This window comes from Hyperoodon ampullatus (genome assembly GCF_949752795.1).
Source record: "Hyperoodon ampullatus genome assembly, chromosome: 1".
Taxonomy (NCBI): domain Eukaryota; kingdom Metazoa; phylum Chordata; class Mammalia; order Artiodactyla; family Ziphiidae; genus Hyperoodon; species Hyperoodon ampullatus.
Window position 1 is genome coordinate 43,212,345 of NC_136914.1, and position 21,856 is coordinate 43,234,200.

The following is a 21,856-nucleotide window of genomic DNA, read 5'->3' on the forward strand; positions in this document are numbered from 1 at the left end:
TGATTTAAAAGAATCCTTCTCTCTCTGTTCTTGCACTCTCCCTCCTTTTCTCCCCTTAGGTTTAAAGAGTCATATTTGAATTTATGGTAACTTGTTGGAAGAGAATATAGAAATTATAGTATATTGCATTTCCTCTTTTTGAAGTTGTCTCATCCTTTTTCGGTTATTTCAAATGTTTATTCATAGGATTTTCCTATGGTAAAATTTATAAAGCTTATAAAAAAATGCCCATTTAGGAGACAGTGTTAGTAGCCTCACTACAGCAGCATCTACATCTGTACATTTGAACATCTGTTATGTAAAAAGTTCTTTGGGGCACTAAAAGAAATTATAAATAAGTCTTCATCCCATCCTTCAGTTAGGAAATAACCATGTAAACAATTAATATGTGCAAGGCAAAAGAAATGTTATAAACTGAGTGGAAGCACTAAAGGAAGGAAGAGAGATTTGAGATAAACTTTATAGGTAAGAAGAGTTGCAGTGGGTGGAAAGTGACATTCTAAACAGAGAATCATGTCAGCAAAGATGCAGACTCATGGTGGTGCATGATACAGTTGAGAAATGTGGAACATTTCAAATTGGCTTGATTGGTGTGTTCATGGAGAGATGAAGTGTGAAAGATTAAGTGTTTCTAAGATGTTGACTTGTTCACGAGTTGTAACTGACAAAATTAACTTTCATGGGTACTTTTATTATAGTAAATAATCCCTTTAGACTATACGCACATGGAAGTTTCTATAAGATAAGGATATGAATGCCTTGGTTAATGATTATTGGAATGTGTGTTTTGAAATGCAGCCATTTTATTGAAGTCATGAGTATGTTAACGTAAGTTTTCGGACACCTGTTTTAGGAGCGCTGAGACCTGGAAATGGCCCTGAGATTTTATTGGGTCAGGGGCCCACTCAGCAGCCTCCACAGCAGCATCGAGTACTTCAGCAGCTACAGCAGGGAGACTGGAGATTGCAGCAGCTTCATTTGCAGCATCGTCATCCTCAGCAGCAGCAGCAGCTACTTCAGGATGCTTATATGCAGCAGGTGATTCTTTCGTTACTTGAGGTACAGAAGTACTGTTGTGGAATTCATGCTGCTCTTGAATAGCAGTGAATTCCCTTTTGTATCATGGGTACTTTGAACTGTAGATTGAAGTAAACATTTTGCTCAGTTTCCTGATTATTAAAAGAATATGTAGTTTGGACTTCTGTAGTGGTGCAGTGGTTAAAAATCAGCCTGCCAATGCAGGGGACACGGGTTCGAGTCCTGGTCCAGGAAGATCCCACATGCCAGGGAGCAACTAAGCCCTTGCGCCACAACTACTGAGCCCACATGCCACAACTACTGAAGCCTGCATGCCTAGAGCTTACGCTCCGCAACAAGAGAAGCCACTGCAATGAGAAGCCTGAGCACCACAACGAAGAGTAGCCCCCGCCCGACACACCTAGAGAAAGCCCGCTCACAGCAGTGAAGACCCAACGCAGCCAAAAATAAAAATAAATAAATAAAAAATTAAAAAAAAGAATATATATTTTATTTGCATTCTGTGAGATACTCAAGAATACTCCTGTTGTAATAGGTTGTATCGTGGCTTTATGAAGCAAAGGATGTTCACCCAGTCATTTGGCATTGCAAATAAATACTGCAATTTATGATGAATATTATCTTTTTCAGGTTACATTTTGAGTTCATATATATAGACTAATAATGTTATTGTTGGAAAGATGATATTAAGACTTTCAGAAGTAATATTGTCTTGGGTTTTTGTTCTTATTTTTTCTTTTTTTGCCTTTGTTGGGTGTGTGTGTGTGTATGTGTATGTGTGTAAGGTTGGCATTTAGAGCTGGAAGGGACATAGAAAAATATGACCTTAAGTTCTAGTCTGTCCTTTGCCTCATCAGAACCTGTGCATCTCTAGTTTCACTAAGCTATTTTAAATTTAATGACTGTTATCATCATCCTTCCATCATTTCCTGAACTATTTTTGAGCCAATTATATGCATGCTACTTCTCATGGGTATACCCCGTCCTCCGGTCTTGACTGATAGACCCAGAGTGGAGGATAGTTAAATAGGGGTGCCATTGGATGGCCAGAAGATATCATTGAAGGGGAGACAGAGGATCTTGGGAATTTACTGTAATGGTTCCTGGACACAGGTCACTTCAGGGGTCTTCATCAGCTGGTAAACGTGTTTAGGTTTAGGTTTCTTCCAGACATCCTTAAACTGTGCTGGAGATGGTTTTAGTTGAATCTATTATGTTTCATTGATAATTTTGAAACCAATTCCAATAAGCTGATTTAAGTTATAGTCACTAACTGACTATAGGTATCTTACATTAGTGTTTGGGCTATTGAGTACCCAAGTCATTGTCATGGTAAGATCAATACCTAAAAAAAAAAGGTTCTCGCACAAAAACGGCATGAGTAATACTGATGAGTTTGTTTTTCCAATTGTAGTATCAACATGCAGTGCAACAGCAACAGATACTTCAACAACAGTTTTTAATGCATTCAGTATATCAGCCGCAACCTTCCGCATCACAGTATCCTGCAATGGTAAGCATTATGTAATTTCTAGAGATTTCTCTCTGAGTATACATTCCAGTGTTGGAATTCACAGTATGAATAGTATTATTCAGAATTTAATAATTCAGAATCAACTCAAGTTAGTTTATTAACATGTATTTTATCAAAGCCAGATATGTATTCTCAAGCAGCTTTACATTGGGCTGAACATGGATCTGGCACATCTTATCTGATAGTATAAGGAGATGATTGGTTACCCAGGATCTCTTGTCATATGTCTCTCTCATTTGGCAAATGTCTGTTGAAGAAAAGAAAAGAAACCCAAAGGAAAGTTGCATTTGCTTCAGAGAATAGTTTGACCTGTTTTTACAGCAACCGCTATACCAAGTGACTTCAAACTACCATGTTGTTTTTTCTTAAACTATTTAAAGGAGAATTTTTGAATCCTGTCAGGTGACCCTAACTTTCCAGTTGCTTTTTTTTTAAAATTGAGGTATAATTGACATAAGATTATATTCGTTTACCTGAAACTATCTACCTGAGATAACGTAATAATTCGATATTTGTATATATTACAAAGTGATCACCACAGTAAGTCCAGTTAAACAACTTCTTAAATAGATTTATTTCATCTTGTAGTTTTCTAGTAGCGAGCCGCTCCTTCAGATAAAAATTGTTTTTCAGGTTTCTGATTTTGTTGCCAGTGTGAAAAGGAAGGAGCATAGTAAATAGGTGCAATGGTGACAGTGCTTTAGCGACCTTGAGCATTGTTTTGTATAACAGCATTTTTTGTTTCAGATGCAGCAGTATCAGCAGGCTTTCTTGCAGCAGCAAATGCTAGCTCAACATCAGCAGTCTCAACAACAGGCATCACCAGAATATCTCACTTCCCCTCAAGAGTTCTCACCAGCCTTAGTGTCCTACACTTCATCACTTCCAGCTCAGGTTGGAACCATAATGGACTCCTCTTATAGTGCCAATAGGCAAGTATTTTTCCATTGAATACAAAGGAAATTATGGTGGGAGTGGGTGTTATCATGGAGTGGAGTCACTCAGTGGCTCCTGAATTAATTTAGAGCCCATCTTAGAGTTCCCTTCTTTCTCTTACCAGTCCTCTCTCCTGACCCCTTTGCATCTCCATCCTTCTTTCCATTTCCATCAGTTAATTCTGCTAACTGCTATTTGCAAATAAGGCTTAGCAACATCCAGCAGCATTTAAGGCTAAGAAAATTATTAGCTTATATGTTAAGACATTCTTTGTCTGACAAACTTAGTAGTTTAAAACGATGATAAACATTTATTATCTCACACACTTTCTTTGGATCAGGAATTTAGGAGTAGCTTACCTGTATGGTTATGACCAGGGAAGGGTCTCTCATGAGGTTACAGTTAAGATGCTGGCTGGGGCTGCAGTCCACTGAAGGCTTGCCTGGTACTGGTGGATCTGTTTGTAAGGTCACTCACATGGCTTTGGGCAGGAGGCCTCAGTTTTTTGTCACATGGATCTCTCCAAAAGGCTGCTTGAGTATTCTCTTTGGCAAAATCAAAGACTGTTTTGAACAAGGAATTGTTTATTCTGGTTTCTTTCAGAACACATGGTCCAAAAGAGAGGGCAAGGCGGAACCTTTGATGCCTTTATGATCTAGTCTCAGCAGTCACACGTTGGCACTTCCACCATATTTCATTTGTTATAATTGAGTCACTAGAACTAGCCCACATTCAAGGGCAGGGGAATCTGGTTCCACCCTTTGAAGGGAGGAGTGTCAAAGAACTTGCAGACATATTTTAACACGTGTTTGAAGTGTAGGTTAAGGTGACACCCCCCCCCCTTGAGTTACAGTCTACGAAGAAGAATCCATAAATTCATTCCAGGAACAGGAGGAAGATGATTCAGATAGGGAATCCTAAAGTTGTAAAAGGATCATTGACAGGCAGGAGGGGAATGCCTATTTCTCTTTGAGTTTTAACCTCTCTTATCTGTGTTTCTAGAACTCGGAAAGTCCTTAAAGGTAGTTTTGGAATTAGAGATGGGTTTCCTTCATACGGAGGCAGGCTTATTAGACTTTGGCAGTTGGTGCATTCCTAGAGTGAGTCCTAAACTGAATTACATTTATTATTAAGATACCTAAGTTATATTTACTAGAAAGACTATCTACTAGTTGGCCAATTCTAGCTTTCAGTGAATGTTCAAACGTTCCATTCTTGGCTCAATTATACTGAAGGGGCTTGGGCTAGGGGATTAAATGGGCAACTTTTGCCCTTTCTTCCCTTTCAAGATCTGTGTGGTGGCAATGGAAGTGAGCTCCCAAGGGGAAGGTGAATTTAAGGGGATGAGTCAAGGCTTGCAAAATTGAGATACTTCTTTAGAAGCACATAGAGATTCTCCCTCCATTACCAGTGTTAGAAGATCTGGATCTGAATTATTAAATGAACTTGACAACTTTGTTATACTGCCTCGTGCCTATGCTGTATTTCCAGGCTGGGTTGAGGGAGAGGTACCCAGGTATTCTTAGGTTAAGAAGGCTTTAAACTCTCATCTTCTATTAAAAGCCAAGAGGCCTATTGGATAACTTGCATAGAACCAGTAGTCCTAGGCTCCAGACTACAGATATTTTAAACACCACGAATAATTTATTATATAGAAAATAACTCTCCTCTGGTTTTAGGCAATTCATAAAGCAATTCTAGCAGCTCACCTTTTGTTGGTAGCTATGTAGAGAATGTCTTTGTCAAAAGGAAAATTATTGTGGTGTCTCTCAGCATAACCAGGACATAAAATCACCTTATTCAATAGTGATTTTAGAGTGATACTGTTTGATATGGCAACTGATTTTCACTTTAAGGTTTATTCACTATGATAAATAATAGTTAATATTTAATGAGCACTTATTTATTTATTTATGTTCTCTCTGCTTTACATGTATTAAATCATTTAATCTTCTCAGTAACCCTATGAGGTAGATACTGCTACTCTTGTTTCACAGATAAGGAAGTTGAGACCTAGAGAAGTTAAGGAACTTGCCCAAGGGTACACAGCTAGTGACCTTTATGGAGGTGATTCGAATCCCATGTGGTCTCCTTTCCAATCCATGCCCTTACTGCCACCTCCATCATAATAAAATGATCTTCTTCTCCAAGTATTTATAAAGTATGAACTAGGAAACTTAAAAATTTTCAATTATAATGTATTTTTTTCCTCCTTTTTCCTCTCTTAATTTTTACTCTAGGTCAGTTGCTGATAAAGAGGCCGTTGCAAATATTACAAATCAGAAGAACATCAGTAACCCACCTGATATGTCAGGGTGGAATCCTTTTGGAGAGGATAATTTCTCCAAGTTAACAGAAGAGGAACTGTTGGACAGAGAATTTGACCTTCTAAGATCAAGTAAGGGACACTTGAAGGCTTATTTTGCTTCACAGTAAAATAACAGCTCTATAATTATTCAGCAAGGCCAAAGACTGTTTTGGGATGGTAAAGAGAAAATTCTTTTTGTGCATTTGAGGGCAAAATTCAGGCCATCTTCTTTTACATATACTTTCAAACTATATTTTGTGCTTTAGAAATCAATTGCTTGATAGTAGCTATTAAACCCAAGATTGCTGATAATATGCTGATTGCGAGCACTTAAATACTGCATATCTTTGAATGTTAATTCAGAAATCTCCAAAAAATGGAAAATAAATGTTCAAATAAAAAGGGAGAGATTAGTATCTTGCCTTACTAATCATTCTGCAGCTCTGTTTTCTTGCACACTCAGTAGAAGATATTGTGGGTCTGAGATGCCCTTTGAAAGTGCCTGAAAGAAAACATGGGCTTACTACATTATGTTAATGTTTTGTAATGTCCTTTTAATGAGTGGTGACATAAACGGGCTGCCTTGTTGTCCTGGTATGGCAAAAGTGAAATAAATTCTTTTCCATTTTAAATCAGATATCTCAATGTTTTTACTTGCAGTCATTGCCTTTTCTTAAACTACCTAATATATATGTCAAGTCTCACTATACATATTTTAGAAGTTATTTTTTGGAAAAGGTATGTATGGTGTATTTTGGGGAGGTTGCAAAACAGTAGCAAAAAGCTCACTCCTGGAGTCTATAGATAATTGTCAGGTTTCTGAGTCTTGGGGGTGTGTGTGTGCAGGTGTGTGCCCAGTGTGTTTCCCCATTTTGCATGTGAAAAGGGGGTCTTGATGGTCCCTAGGTATAGTTCCTAGTTTCTATTTCATTTTAGGTAACTGGCCTTATGAGAACATTAATTAGATGAAGTACTTTGTTCCAAATTGGTATATATTTTATATAAAGTTTGTAAATGCCCTGAATTCATGTAAGAATAGTTGTTTGGAATTTAAATTGGTATTTTACTTATTGGTTATATGATTATGAAAAATTACATTGATTAAATGCAGATATAAAAATGAGTTCTGAGCCTTTAATAAAGGTTTATTGACTTTGGTAAAACCAATCTTACATTTTTTTATTAAAAAAATTTGTTTTAAACTGCAGCATTTTTGTTTGGCATTTTTCCTACAATTTATGTTGAGTGGTCCCCAAAGCAAGATTTTTAAAAAAGGAAGTAAAGTATCTCTTTCCTTTAGGGAGATGATAGGGAGATACAGGGGGTAACCAATCATTGTAATTTACAGAATTATTTTTAAAGCAAAAGGGAAAATTAAAATATTCATTTTAATGTATTCTGACCAGGATAATAACTAAGTTTGCTAAATCAGTGTTTTCTACTCTTTGGGTAAACACTCCCCTCCCCACTGTTTTTAAAAAATAAATCAATTTATGGAATGGGTAAAGTATTCACATTTTTTTTGTGCCTTATAAAAATGTTATTCTAAACTCCCTAGAATTTGTAGTGACACCCAAGTGTTAGTTACTTTGCATAGGCAAGAATGGCATACAAATATTCATGTATACCTAACTTCATAAAAATTGGATTTAGCATGTAAAACTCTTAACCAGCTATTTGCTTTCAAACTTTAAGGTCTGATTACATGTGTAATTTGTGTATGTGTTTGTATACACATGTGTATGCCAAGAGAGTTCAGACTTCATTGCAGCAGTAGATATGGACAGTGCAGGAGGAACTTTATCTGAAGGTCAGACTTGGAGCAACTCAGCCATTTGGGAAACTGCCTAGATGGTCCCCGAGCTGTTGAAATCACTGTCACAAGGACAGTGTACTTAAATTGGCACATAGCACCAGAAAACGTGAATTCTGATACCTGGCCAAGTCATTTAACTAGGTTTAACTCTGTAAAGTCACTTAACTGCTGTTTCACTTACTCATTTATAAACTGGGTATAAGATTAAATAATGTCAAGAAGATTAAATAATGTCTTTAAAGAGTCTGGGCACTCCATAAATGTCACCTCTGCTTTTCTCACCTTCTGTATAAGTCTTTGGGCTCTGACTCCTGAGATTATTGCTCCATAACCAGCCTTTAAAAATTATGTCTAAACTGTCAGGTTTCTCAGCTGGCAATTAAAAAAACCAAATAGAAGGGGCTTTGTGGGCAAACACATCAACAGCAGAAGTGATGTATGACAGCATGGAAAGAGATGGAAAAATGTCTGGTTTTCCCTTAATAATTGATAGTCATAGTAATGGGGTTCAAAAAAAGGTGAAATGTCCTTAATAAAGTTTATAAAGAAATCAATAAAGTATAGAATATAGTTTAGAAAGATTTCCTCCCAGATTTGACTTTATTGTAATATTGAGTCATCTTAGCACCCGTTTCACTCACAACCAATAAGGTATCTAATATTTGATCTACTTGATAAGGGTTTAAATTACACCGATGGGCAAAAGACCTCTTCTAGAACCTTAAGAGTTTCAGTAGACTAACGGTGTAATGAAAATTGATTGTTGGTCATTACTGGTTGGTTCCTCTGTCCCTGTCAACTTTTTCCAAAATGAATAAATTATCAATGCGTTTGGAATATCAAATTTATCTTTTTTCTCAGCACAGATATTTATCAACAATTTTTCAAAGTCCTTTCTGAGATTTTTAATATTTGGCTTATGAAAGCTTTCCAGTGAGAAACTGAATACTTTTATGTATGGTCCTTAAAAATATAGGTATTGCCCATGTAATGATTGTTCAGAATAAAACATTGCCATTTGAGGTTTTATTTTTTAAATGGTATGTGGTTATTTATTTAAAAAAAAAGCAAAAAAATATGCTGTCTAGGAAATATTTTACTTGTGTGTATTTTCCAGAAGGTAATTTAAAAATTATATTTTGAAATACTAAAATTCCAAGATACTAGTAATTGGTGATTAAAAAAACCAGTTTTTTAGTGATCTTTAAGAGAACAGTTGAATCCAGCTGGCAAAGGGATTTAACATATAAAATATAAATCAAATTCTTCTTGCTTTTGCTTTCAGTGTAACAATATTTATGGTTTGGAATTTTTTACCTGTTCCTATTTAAGACTAAAACATTAAATCGAAATTAAGCGTTATTAATAAAGTTAGTCTCAATATTTTTTACAGTTTAAGCTTGTATTTTTCATGGTCTTTTGTATCAAAGCATCCAGATTAGTATGTAAACTTTAGAAATCTAATTGTCATAATATTTAATACATTAAACACTAATTAGAATACAGGTGTTTGCTTTGGGAAAATTTCTAAGTTGCATTTGTTTGAATAGTTGTGTAGCTGTACATGTTAATTAAAAGTAATACTTGATGGAATATTGTTTTCTTGTTGATAGTGGATTTATTGTTTATTTCTGTTTAAAATTGCATCAAAATAACTAAAAGGAAGAGTAGAAGAAACTAAAGACTGTGGCTGCTTTGCATATTCTACTGAATGTGTTGGGGTTTTTTTTATGAAGCCACAGTATGAAATAGATATAAACATCTGTATATATAGTTAGTTTGTTGTAAAACATTAAGTGTCACCATTTTAAGCTGATTCAGACCTATCACTGTTCCTTTAGGGCAGAATAACAGAACTTTTCAGGTATATTAGAACAGTGTCAGAAGTATCAGATGAAGACTGTAATTTTAAACCTTATTCTTTAACCTTTTGGCTATTCAAGCCATTATCCATATAAGCTGCTGAATTAACTTTTTAGAGTATATTAATTTTCTGATGATAGTATGAAATACAGTTTGATTTTAGGATTTTAAAATCCTGTATTTTTGCCATTTGTATCCATTATAATTCTTGAAAAGATACTGTCTTTATTCAGCACACAATTTTTTGGGGAAGGCAGGAAGAGGTAAGTTTCTTATATTGGACAAATCAAGCTCAAGTTTTGCTCTAATGAAAAGAAAACCAGTTCTTTGAAAATGGAGCTTAAATACATTTTAGGGGTGACTATGTATTTGAAACTCTACATACCATTTTGTTAGTTTCTATTTATAGGTAATTGATAATTTAAAAAATTAATATGTATGTTTATCTTTTATTTTGTGTCCTGGGACCCAGATTATCATGTGAACTTTAGAAATCTAAATGGTTTTTTAAAAATCTTCCATGGAAAAATTGATCCTGTGTTTTTTGGAACAATGAGAACATGATTCATTTTATAGTGAGTTTATTCTGCTTCCTCTTTTGAAATAATTGGATAAATGAACTTCGTATGGAACAGTATCTTCATATTTTAACTTATGGGGACCCCATATATAAAAAATACTTGTTTACCCCTACATGATAGTATTTGTACTCTTGTCATAACTACCTGGTGCTGTTTATACGTTTACCATGAATTTACCATAGATAGATGGAGATAATACATCACTGCATGAGGATTCAAAGAACTTTAGTGGTAACTTTGCATTTTTATATGCTGGGAACCATTGGAACAGTAGTGGTTTATAAACCTGGAGAATATGTTAATGTGTAGATTCCCAAGCTTCTACTCAGATAATCTGATTCATTAGGTCTGTGATAGGACCCAGGTTTTATACAGGAGTATAAATACATTTTATACTGGAGTCCTGGCAATTATGATGCAGATGGTTTAGGAAGGAAATCTGGTCCTGATTTTGACCTAAGTACCTATAAACTATATAGTTATATACAAATATATATATATATAAGTATACTTTTATCAGGGCCTGATAAAATTGGTAACCCACAGGTATTCTCTGTGATTCAGTGAATCTTAGGCCTCTCCTTAAAGTTTGATTGTGGCTTCCCACCACAATAAATTAAAGACACCCTTGGTTATATAAGGTGTTCTCCAGCCTTATTTTTTCAGTAAGTTGCTATGAAAGTAATTTCTTTATAAGTGTTGGACAAGAAAATATGAAAAAGCTTTTTTTTCATAGTACAATCAGCATTTGTTACTGATTTCCTGAATTAAGTATACGGTGAATACCTTGAAAAAGAACATCTAAAATAAATTTTCATTGTTATCCATTTCTGTATTGGATTTGAAAATAACCTCTTAAGTTTTGGAAATTTTATTTGTGCATAAATCAGTTGTCAGATGTGTTGCCTTAAAATATTAACTAGTGCTTCAACAAAATTTTAAGTAAAAATTTAAACAACCTAAAATTTCATGTGGATATTGCAGAATTAGTTTTAGCCATAAAAGCTCATAATTGTATCATAAAGGTGTTTAAAGAATCAGTTGTCCGTAGCAATAATTGAGTATTTTCAGGATATTGTAGACTCTAGGGCCTTGCCTTCTCAAGCTTGTGCTCCCTGGACCAGCAGTATCATGTCATCTGGAAGCCTGTTGAACTGCAGAATTTCAGGATCCATTCCAGAACCATCCAGTCAGAATCTGCATTTTAACAACTCCCAGGTGATTAGAATGCACATTAAATTTGAGAAGCACTGTCCTAGGAGATTGCTGCTTTAACTTGGGGCTTTTTGTTTCACTCTGCAGTTACGAGTCATTTTTAAAGAATTCTAATTCTATTTGGATTCTCCCTCCCTATCCTGCCATCCCTTAGGACTCAAATGAAACTAGCGTAGTTTACCCATAGAATTCCTTAAACATGAAAAGTATAGTCCTGGGAATGTTTAAAATATCTGTAAGCGCAAAATGGGTCCCTAATAGCATATGTTTGATTACCAAGAATCAGAGGATAGAGAGGCATTTTATAAAAATCCAGAAGTTCTCAACTGATAAAGTGCCTGCAATGTGCAGAGTTTAAGAGCAGGGAAAAATAATCACTACTAGGGAATTAGGATACATTGAATCTTCTTCAGACATACCAGACCTGCTCCCACCTTGGAGCCTTTGCTCTAGCGCTTCCTCTGCCTGGTGTGTTCTTCCCCAGGTATCTACTCCTGCCTCCTTGGAGTCTTTTCTCACCTGGTACCTGTTAGAATCACTCTCTTTCACTCTGTTTATTTCTGCAACCTGTGTCTGCTCTCTTAATTCCTTTTACCCTGCTCTACATTTTTCTCTCTAGCTTTAACAGTTTCTGTTTCTCATGCTTGTTGCTTATCAGTCGTTTTTCCATGCCAGCATATAAACTCCATGAGGGCAGGAGTCCTCTTTTTGTTTGCTATTGCATGCCCATTGTCTAGAACAGTGCCTGGCACATACTAGATGCTCAACTATTTGTTGAATGAAAAAATGAATTCTGTTGTTAAGGCTTTTAATTTAATAGAGAAATATCTATATCTTTGCATTTGTATGTATGAGAATGGTTTAACCAAGTGATATGAGAAATGAACAATAACATAAAATGAAGTAACATATAGTGAATTACTTTTTATTGCTATTGAGAAATAGGATTTACCTATTTTATGAATGAGTGACCATTTGCAATATTTTTTCCATATGTTCTTTCAGAGAAAGTTTGCCAAATATGTCTCTGTTTAACAATCTGGGTTTAACTTCAGATCCAATATGTTACAAGTTAAAGACAACTGGTATTTAAATAAACCAAATTAAGTTATTTATTAGGTTAATTGTATTTAGTGAAATCTAGCACTGTGTTTACATTGTTAAACTTGCTTTTGTAGCAACAAATATATATTAAACTCAGGACTACCCACTAATACTTAAACAGATGAACTTTGAATCTCATATTTTTCAAGAAGGCTTTGTTTAATTTTCACTTTTATTTATACTGTATGCCACTTTTAAATTTAAAGATCGTTTTGTTTTTATTTTATTTTTTGTTTTGTTTCATCTTATTTTTGCAGACAGGCTCGAGGAGAGAGCATCCTCAGATAAGAATGTAGAGCCACTTTCTGCTCCACATAACCATCCTCCAGAAGATCCTTTTGGTTCTGTTCCTTTCATTTCTCACTCAGGCAAGTTACATATGTAACATCATGACTATCAATAAAAAATACACACAAGAACAATAACAGTAACAAGGGCCAAAACCCTTATTATAAAGCCAAAGTAGGAATCAGGTTTTAGTTACAGCAAATAGAACAGAAAATTATTTTAACCTTTAGCCATCCTAGTTTTCCTAATGTTCTTTCCATTGGGTTATTCAATTTGTGCCTTTTGCAAACACAGAAAAATGCTGATTTGCGTAGTAGAACCATAACTGGTTCTTTCTACCTCGACTATTGGATAGTATTGAAAAATTTCATGCATGAAAATATCTCTCACTTTTATATACTTAAAATACATTTTACAGACATTTTTATACTTAGCTTTTGCTTAAAAATCCTGTTTTCCTAGTTTATACATGCTCTCTTGTAGCTGTGTTTAAAAAGTATTAGTGACTTTGTTACAACTTGTGACAAATTACCTATTTTCTTCTTACTCCTTGCTTTGATGTCAATCCAGAATTTAATTATTCACCATTTAAGAATATTTGTGATAATATTTTCAAAGTAATTACCTAGTTAATGCTGTCGAAGATACTAGGATGGAATAGGATCCCACTTTGGCATAAATGGATTTTTGTGTTTGTATAGTTAGAGTGGAAAAACTGAGTTTAATCTTAGAAAAGGGAAATGCATTGGAAGAAATTATGCTTTACTAGGAGGTAAAGGTTTTGTTTAATATATTCATGGTAATTGTCAGCTATGTTCTTTGGTTCTGTTTTGTTTATTTCTCACTCAGGCAAGTAAAATATGTGACATCATCACTACCATTTAAAAGAACTTCATACAAGAGAGAACAATAACAAAAGAAAAGCATTGTGAATGTAAAGCCAAAATAAGAAATAGGTGTTCAGGATTTCTGATAATACACTGAAGCAATGTTATAGCCTTTCAACATTCAGATTTGGTTATCCAGAACAGTACAGTAACTAAGAGTGTTTCTATATACTTTGATATTCCATATTTTTACTCTTTGCCATTTATTGAAAACAATCCATATTTTTGTCATTTTCTGTTAGCTTCCTTCAGATTATCTTTTTCATGAATGATATGAAATCATTAACTGGGGAAGACAGTTTACTGTGTCAGTTTACTTAATATGCATAGATGCACTCGCTCACACCCCCAATACCCTAGGTCAAAAACTGTTACTGTTTTTTTTTGGGTTTTTTAAATAATAGCTCAAATGGTCTTTATAAATTCTCAAGAACATGGTACTCACTGACTTCAGATAGTGATCTATTTGTGGCAGAAAGCGGTTTCAGTACTAGCTCTTTTTCATACTCTAGAAGGAATTACATAATCCCCTTCAGGTTTGTACATATCTATGCAACTTCTTGTCTGTTCTTTAATAGCTTCTGAAAGAACCCTGGGGAAATGAATAGTAGAATCAGGAACTAGAGTAAGCCTCAGTGATTTGCCTTTTCCTTGGGCACCCTTATTTTGGGGTTGGCCTAGGATTTCTGTAGTTAGAAATAATGCTCACAGATTTGAGCTTGATTGCTGCTGTTGCTATTTTGTTTTTCTTTTTCCTTTGGGTATTTAACTTCTCTATTAGATTTTAAGCTTGCTGAGGGTTGAAACCATGAATTTTCTGTCTTTGAATCCTTCCCAGTAGCCAACCCAGTAAGTACCTATTAATATTCATTGGCTGTATGAAAAAATTATGACTATTCCTAAAAATTCGTACTCCTTGGTTTTAGGACAATGACCATAAAAAATGCCCTTTGATATAAATGCTACTGCTCCAGAAATATTTTTAGATTTAGTGTTAATAAGAACATTGGAATAGTTTGGTTATGAAAAATTGAGTACATAGACTAGAATAAAGGAGGGAATGGTCATAAGAGAAATGTGCCTCCAGACAGAAGGCAATCACTTTGCTATATTAGCTTTGTTAATTTATTTTTATCAGATTCAAAATACATAATCAAAATTTTAAAATCTGAAAATAACTTACTGCCACTGACCTATTCATCATCAAGATTAGAAATACTTTGTTATAAATAATTTTTAGGTAAACAATAAAGTATTTGAAGGCATTCATTTTCCTCTAAGAGTAAAACAATTGAATCTCTGAAGCAAAAAACTTCCTCATAAGCTTTATGAAGAAATTGGAAAAAGAAAAAGGAATTCTACCCATTGAAAATATATTCCACGTGGCATTGTGAGCATCTGGAGATTTATAGGACTAGGACAGAAGAAAGGCAAGAAACTACTTCTAAGTATGTGTGTGTGTGCAATACAGGGTGATATGTATATGTGATAAGCCATCTTACTTGAATCTGAGAGTTGACAATTCTGAACATAATTTAATTTTAGGTAAACCATATAGAGAATGCTAGTTGAGAATAAAATGAATTCAATCACGAGGCAGAATGCTATAAGAATTGTAGTGGCAAAGTGCATTTAAGGAGACACACTGTCTTGAATCTAGTGTTCCTTACACTGGTTTTATTAGGAATTGTGTTCTTTTTATTTTGAAAGAAAAATTTCTGTTAAAACTTTTAATCTTAACTTTGAAATTATAATGAATTAGTTTTTACTTTGCTTTTCTTCAGTTTATCATAATTTTATTAAATTATTTTTAAGCTACATTTTTAAGTTAAAATAATATGTGTATCTACTTTAAAAAGTTGGATTTAACAAGGTTTATAATGAAAAAAAGTCACTTCTCTGCTTGCTCCCTCCCTATATACCCTTTCCCTGTTCAGACTCCCTGGAGGTAATTTTTCACTTCTGGCATTGTAATATGTCATGCTTATTCTTCTGTTTCTTACTTTTTTTTCAATTTTAGATGATGTGTATAGACTTCGTATTTTGGAAAATGATTTAGATTAATTACACTGTTAGCACCCAGCCCCAATCACATGCACCTGTCCTTTCGCTAATTTCCAGTACAGTTTTGACACAATTGTTGGTTGTCCATGTTGTTCAATGTGTGCATTTTATGCATATGTAAATATTTGTCACTGAGGTCCAGTATACCATTTTTACATTTCCTTCTATAAGGTTTTATTTTTCCTGGAGTTAATTATAATGATGTTTATAAAAATGACTGTGTTTTGTTCCCTGGTTTTTCCTGTACCCTGTCATTGATTCATCTCCATTTGGAAATGTAAATTTCCTCCCAATTTAAGGTGGCTGTCATTTTCATTTTTACTTGATTATGTCTCTCGTGGAGCTCCGCAGCCTGAGTTGGTTGCTTCCTGTGCCTGCCACGCACTTATCATCCTAGTATTTTCTTTTGCCCGTCGATCTTCCTGGGAATTCTTGGATCTCCTCTCTTCCTCTTTCTTGGTTAGTAAAGCAACTCCTCTAGAAATTTCTTGAGAAAATATATATGCATGGGAGGAAAACTTTTAAACTTTGCTGCCTTTTTTGCCTAACCTGACACTTGACTGATAATGTGGCTGGGTAAATAATTCTTTGTTGGACATAATTTTTCCTTGTGAATTTTCAAGGTACTGCTTCATTGTATTCTAGTTTCAAAAAAAGGGATAGGGGGCTTTAACTAGAGGAATGGCTGCACTCTATGCCCCTAACCCTAGGTCCCATAGCCTCTACTATTTAGAGGCGAAAATACCTGTTACTTCTCCTTGTTAGCTGCATGTACTGCAGATCTGGTACAGTCAGCAGCCTTACTTTGTCTGTATGGATGCCTGTTTGTTGCCTTGGCTTATGATGATCACTTTTGGGCTTCTTAAGAAGCTTAGCTGAAGGTAACATTTTGGTAGACCATGTCTTCAAATGAATCAAATCTAGCTTTCCTTCTTCTTAGCTTTAAACATTTCTTTATGGGCAAGATTAAATTTTGTAATTATTCTTTTATGCAGAAATCAAATAACTATATCAAGAATCTGTTTGGTGCTGTATAGAAAGGGAATATCTTATTCCATAAGCTGATATCTTAATTATAATGGAATTATATATACCTTTTATGTCAGGTTACTAAGCTGATATTAGTAATGTGGTGTGTCATAAAGAACATTGACTTTAGATAATTATAAAGCCCTGGGTATGAATCTTAGTTCTGTCCCAGATTAATCATGTGATACCAGGTTTTGCCTAATTTCTTAGAGGGTATCTGTATCTTAAATTGGGGATACTATTAGCTAGTTGATGAGATTGTTGAAAGGATTAAATGAGAACATGTTATACAACACACGAACATCCTCAGTGTTGGTCGCTATTGTGGCTCTTTTAGGTAGTGTTATTAAATAGTATTTTTACTACTTACCACTAAATTCCAAAATCTTAGTGTTAAATAAGTTTTGAAGCTGCCATCTAGCTTGTAGTAGTACAGAGTTCCAGTCATAATGAGCTAACTACTGAATTACATCTTTTAATAAAGTGTAGAACCTGTCTATGAAGCTGTTCCCCACCAAGAGCTGTTTTAACAGTGCCGTTTCTATTTTTATTTAAAGCATTAACTGCCAGTATTCAGTACAGTGTACACACAAACATCCTGTTAAAAGCATGGTGTTCATTCCCAGTCCTGAAAAGCACCCAGCCTTCCTTCTCCCCAGGGCATCGTGTTGCCGTTAGTTGAATTACAGCGTGGACAACCTAATTTTAATAAACACTCTCAAATTCTGAAACATATAGTATTTGAAGAATTTCATCACTGGAGTTTTAGATTTCTCGTATTGCATTTCATCTTTAATTAGGTTTGGTGAACTTCCCTTACTCTCCCCAACCCCAGACCTACCTCATGGGTCTCATTATCTCACAGGAAGTTAAATTGAATTTAGGGTTGGGAAGGTCACATCATACATAACGAATACTTGTTGGAACATAAATTATTACAGATTGTCAGTCCAATTGCTGGGTCATTTTATAAGCCATGATGAGTGTACTGTTTATAACTTTAGATTCCAGTACTTCTTGAAGATCAAGAATTTTCCTCTTCCAGAATGTCAGTAATAATGGTTACCATTTATTGAATCCTACTGTACACATACAGTGGAAACAGTCTCAGAGCAGGATCAGTGACTTGCTTAAGGTAAGATAGTTTATAAGCAGGAATCCAGCTCTGTCTGATGCTAAACTCTGTTCTATAAACAGTAGCAAAACAAAAGTGTTAAATGACTTGTTTTACCAGTGTTCAGTGGATGTTCTGTGTGAATCGTTCCACTTGTAGTTGCGTTTTTGATGTATTTGTGGGACGATGTGAGCTCCACGTCCAACTCCTCTGTCACCTTGATTCCTCAAGTATCAAGGGACCTGTTTTGAATGAGAACCTACAATAATATGAGTGACGTGATAGAAATGTCAGTTTTATGGCATTTTTAATCAGAGTGGTAAATACTGCCTTGTCGCTTGGCCTGTCTTGAGAGAAATCATACAGATTTTGATAAAACCTTCTAATCCAGTAATCCTTGGGTCTGGCATGGTAAATTGCTGAGAAATGATGGCAGGCAGTATGCTTCCAATTCAAAGTGAGCTTTAAAGTCTTACAGCCCCTCCCTTATACCCCAAATGATGAGACAACAGAAGGCATGTAATTACAATAGCAGTTTCAAGCCATTCATCCTCTATAATCCGATAGCAAGGAAAAGAACATCAAAACAAAATTTTCTTGAAACTGGAAGCTTCTTATGTGATTAAAAATGTACCACCTGTTTTATAACTAAAAGAACTGTCCTCTAAAAGATGGAAACCTGATTAGAAGAATGATAATATGAATAGTATGATGCAAATATGCCCCTCTCCCCACATTGTTTTGGACGTATTCTAAATATTTTGTATTTTTTGATATAGTTTATAAAGGTTCATTTATGTGGTTTAAGAACACATTTGCAGTATTTATTTAAAATAGTGTGGCATTACCCAGGATCTCATTCTTTTCACAAAGTATTTGTTTAAAAGAATACTAATAATAAGTATATGAAAGTCTATGAAAATTGATGATAAATTTTAGCTTTTGAGTTTGGAGCCATCTTTTGGACTGCATAAGACTATGATGTCTTTGAACTTTTAACATCTAGAAATATCTTTTTATGAAAACTCGAGCTTGGAATAGATGAATTCATGTTCTTGGTGTATTCATGTTCTTAAGTTCATTTGGTTAGATAAGCTTGTTCTTCAGAACCTCCCATTTGTTTATACCTTTGTCAGTCATTTTCCAGATGACTAGAATAAGGATTAGTACATGGGTTTCACAACTGTTAAAGTGAACGATAAGTTTCTTGAAGTCAGGAATTGTCATATCTTTGTATGCCCCGTACAATACCTTGATTAATGAATTCATTATCAAAGTATACTTTGGTAATCTAATCTAAACTTTCTCTCTCTCACACACCCTAATAGTTAATGAGCTTTCACTAGATAAGATGAATTTTATTAATGTTCAGCTCTATCAGGTAAGTTCCATTATTGTCCTTATTTTACAGATGAGGAAATTGAGGCTTTTTTGGATGTTTATCTTCTGTGGATTTTGTAAGTTGTATATGCTTTCATTTGTTGATAAAGCCTTATAGTATTTCCAGAACTTAACCCTACAGGGTTAAAGTATTTATCGTACTGTTCAACAAAACACTGTTTACTGAAATAGAAACAATACTGTGCTCATTCTATTAGTTTTTCATTTTTTTGTTTTAGTTTTTTTAAATTTTCAGGCATAGCTTTTGTAAATTTTCAGGCAGGATACAAAAGGAACACAAGACAAGTCTGGTTGTATTTTGTAGGGGGTTGGTGCTAAGCTATACTGAATGTTTGCTGGTGATGATATTCTACTGATAGTTTAATTGTAGAATTTACAGATGAGAGTTTTAAAACTAGTGTCATCAACAAAGAAGTCACTATGGCCTTAAACTTGGACAAGTCATTCAGCTTTTCCCTAGTTTCAAATTATTTATGTATATAAAGAGATTGGACTAGGTCTTTAAAAATCTCTTCTTGTTTTTTGCTTTCAAGATATAGTTGAAACTATGAAACAGGATTGAGGTCACTGAAAGAAAGAAATGAGAAGAGAAACCAGAAAGCCAGGGGATGAGCACTGGTTGGTAACACTGCATATTTTGAAGTGGTAGGAAGTCATGATAGTGCTCTGCCATGGAAAGCAAGGGAACGTTTTTGAAGATGTGGTTTAATAAGACTGAAGGGGAAAGATCATAGCAAACCTTCCAGGACGTTTTCACCCTAATGTTGTGTGGGAGCTTAAATGGTGGGGAGTTAAGAAATCATGTATGAAAACCCCTTGGCACTGCATTTCACTCAGGACAATATTAGTTACTATCTTTATCTTCTCTGATTCATTTCTCAGTACCATTAGAAATGTATAGTAGGTACTCCACAAATAATCATGAAATGATGGTATAATACATTGGCAATAGCAATAATATAGCCCTTGACTGAGTACCTACAATGTGCCAGCACTGTTATAAGCACTTTACCTGAATTCTCACTTTAATCCCCGCTGCATTTCTCTGAGGCAGATATAATTGCTGTGTCCCTACTTTACAGCCGAGGAAACTGAGACACTAAGTAACACCTGACTCCAAATGAGAACACAGGTCATCAAAGGACACTTTGATGACGTAAGGGAAGTATAACTATATATTTTGATATAGACAGTTACCAAATGGTTAATTTGGTATTTCACTTATTTAGTAAATGCTTGTTATTTTATGGATGGTACTGAATAATTGAAGCACTACTTTGTTAGCTTTGAACTACTATCTTGAAATTCTATATATGAGGTATATTAAGCCATAAAGCAGTGAGAATAAGTAGAATTTATGTGTGTAAATAAGTACTAGTTCTCGAGAGATGAATTTATATGCCACACGAGAATTTAAGACTTCATAATAGTTTACCCAGATCTGCATTGTCTATCTTAGTCACTCACCTTATTCTCAGGATTTGGCTCTGATTCGATTTTGGCTATTTCCTGCAATCAAACCCAACCTCAAAAGATGAGGATTACTCAAAAAGCTGAAATTTTTACAGTCTGTAGTTCCAAGGCACAAAACAGAAATAAAAATATCCTGACTAGAAGCCATCAAAATATCATTCTACTGTATTTAGTTTAAGGAAAGAAGACTGCCCTACTTAGAGCCAAAAATAAAGATTGGTCAATATATGAAATTTTACAGGGTTTTACCAATATCATTTAATGGAGAAAAATGCAACTGAGGTATGATCCTGGGCACATTCTAGACATTTGTTTATGCTTTAAATACATGTTGCTGGTGCTTATTGTAAATATTACAGCTCCCCTTCTACCTACCTGAAAACCAGCCATTTTTATGTTAATAATACAAATCTCAGTAAATCTAGGGATTATTAGGATTTGGGATATATTGAATTATAAGGCAACATATTAAGGCTATACTTTTGGGAAATTAACTTAAGCAGTGAAATAATCCTGATTTAAATTTCATGGTAAACCAAATGTGTAATATTTGCTCTAACGGCTTGGAAGGAGCAGTCTAGCACCAAGAGCAAACAGTAGGAACATCTGAATTTTTTTTAATGACAGAAATATGTTTAGCCAAAGAAATAGGTTTTAAAAGTTGATGGCACTCAGCTATGAAGTCACATTTGAAAGCACTGTACATTGTACAGTTGGTAACCAACTTTCTAACTTGTAATACTTATTTTGACAGTCTTTTGTGCCTCTGGAACAGGACTAAAAGTCTTAGAATATATTGAAATAATTTAAAAAATTTTTTATTGGAGTATAGTTGATTTACAGTGTTGTGTTAGTTTCTGCTGTACAGCAAAGTGAATCAGCTATACATATACATATATCCACTCTTTATTAGATTCTTTTCCCATATAGGTCATTATAGAGTATTGAGTAGAGTTCCCTGTGCTATACAGCAGGTCCTAATTAGTTATCGATTTTATATATAGTAGTGTGTTATATGTTGATCCCAATCTCCCATGTATCCCTCCCCCCTTTAATTTCCATTTCTTTCTCAGTTTTTTATGTTTTTTTTTTTTTTTTTTTTTTTGCGGTACGTGGGCCTCTCACCGCTGTGGCCTCTCCCGTTGAGGAGCACAGGCTCCGGACGCTCCGGACGCGCAGGCTCAGCGGCCATGGCTCACGGGCCC

The 21,856-nt window shown here is 34.7% G+C and overlaps 1 protein-coding gene across 2 annotated transcripts in view; it reads left to right on the top strand.

Moving 5' to 3' along the window:
* BMP2K (BMP2 inducible kinase) overlaps nucleotides 1–21,856 on the top strand; it is a gene marked incomplete at both ends in the record, with an annotated part of 122,413 nt that overhangs the window by 94,681 nt on the left and 5,876 nt on the right. The window contains 5 exons of one of the 2 annotated variants that reach the window (XM_079706192.1): nucleotides 854–1,038; nucleotides 2,453–2,551; nucleotides 3,320–3,504; nucleotides 5,749–5,906; nucleotides 12,653–12,763. In XM_079706192.1, the coding sequence (XP_079562318.1) occupies nucleotides 854–1,038; nucleotides 2,453–2,551; nucleotides 3,320–3,504; nucleotides 5,749–5,906; nucleotides 12,653–12,763 (738 nt within the window). The remainder of the gene's footprint in view (nucleotides 1–853; nucleotides 1,039–2,452; nucleotides 2,552–3,319; nucleotides 3,505–5,748; nucleotides 5,907–12,652; nucleotides 12,764–21,856) is intronic. The other variant, XM_079706193.1, reaches the window with a different exon arrangement.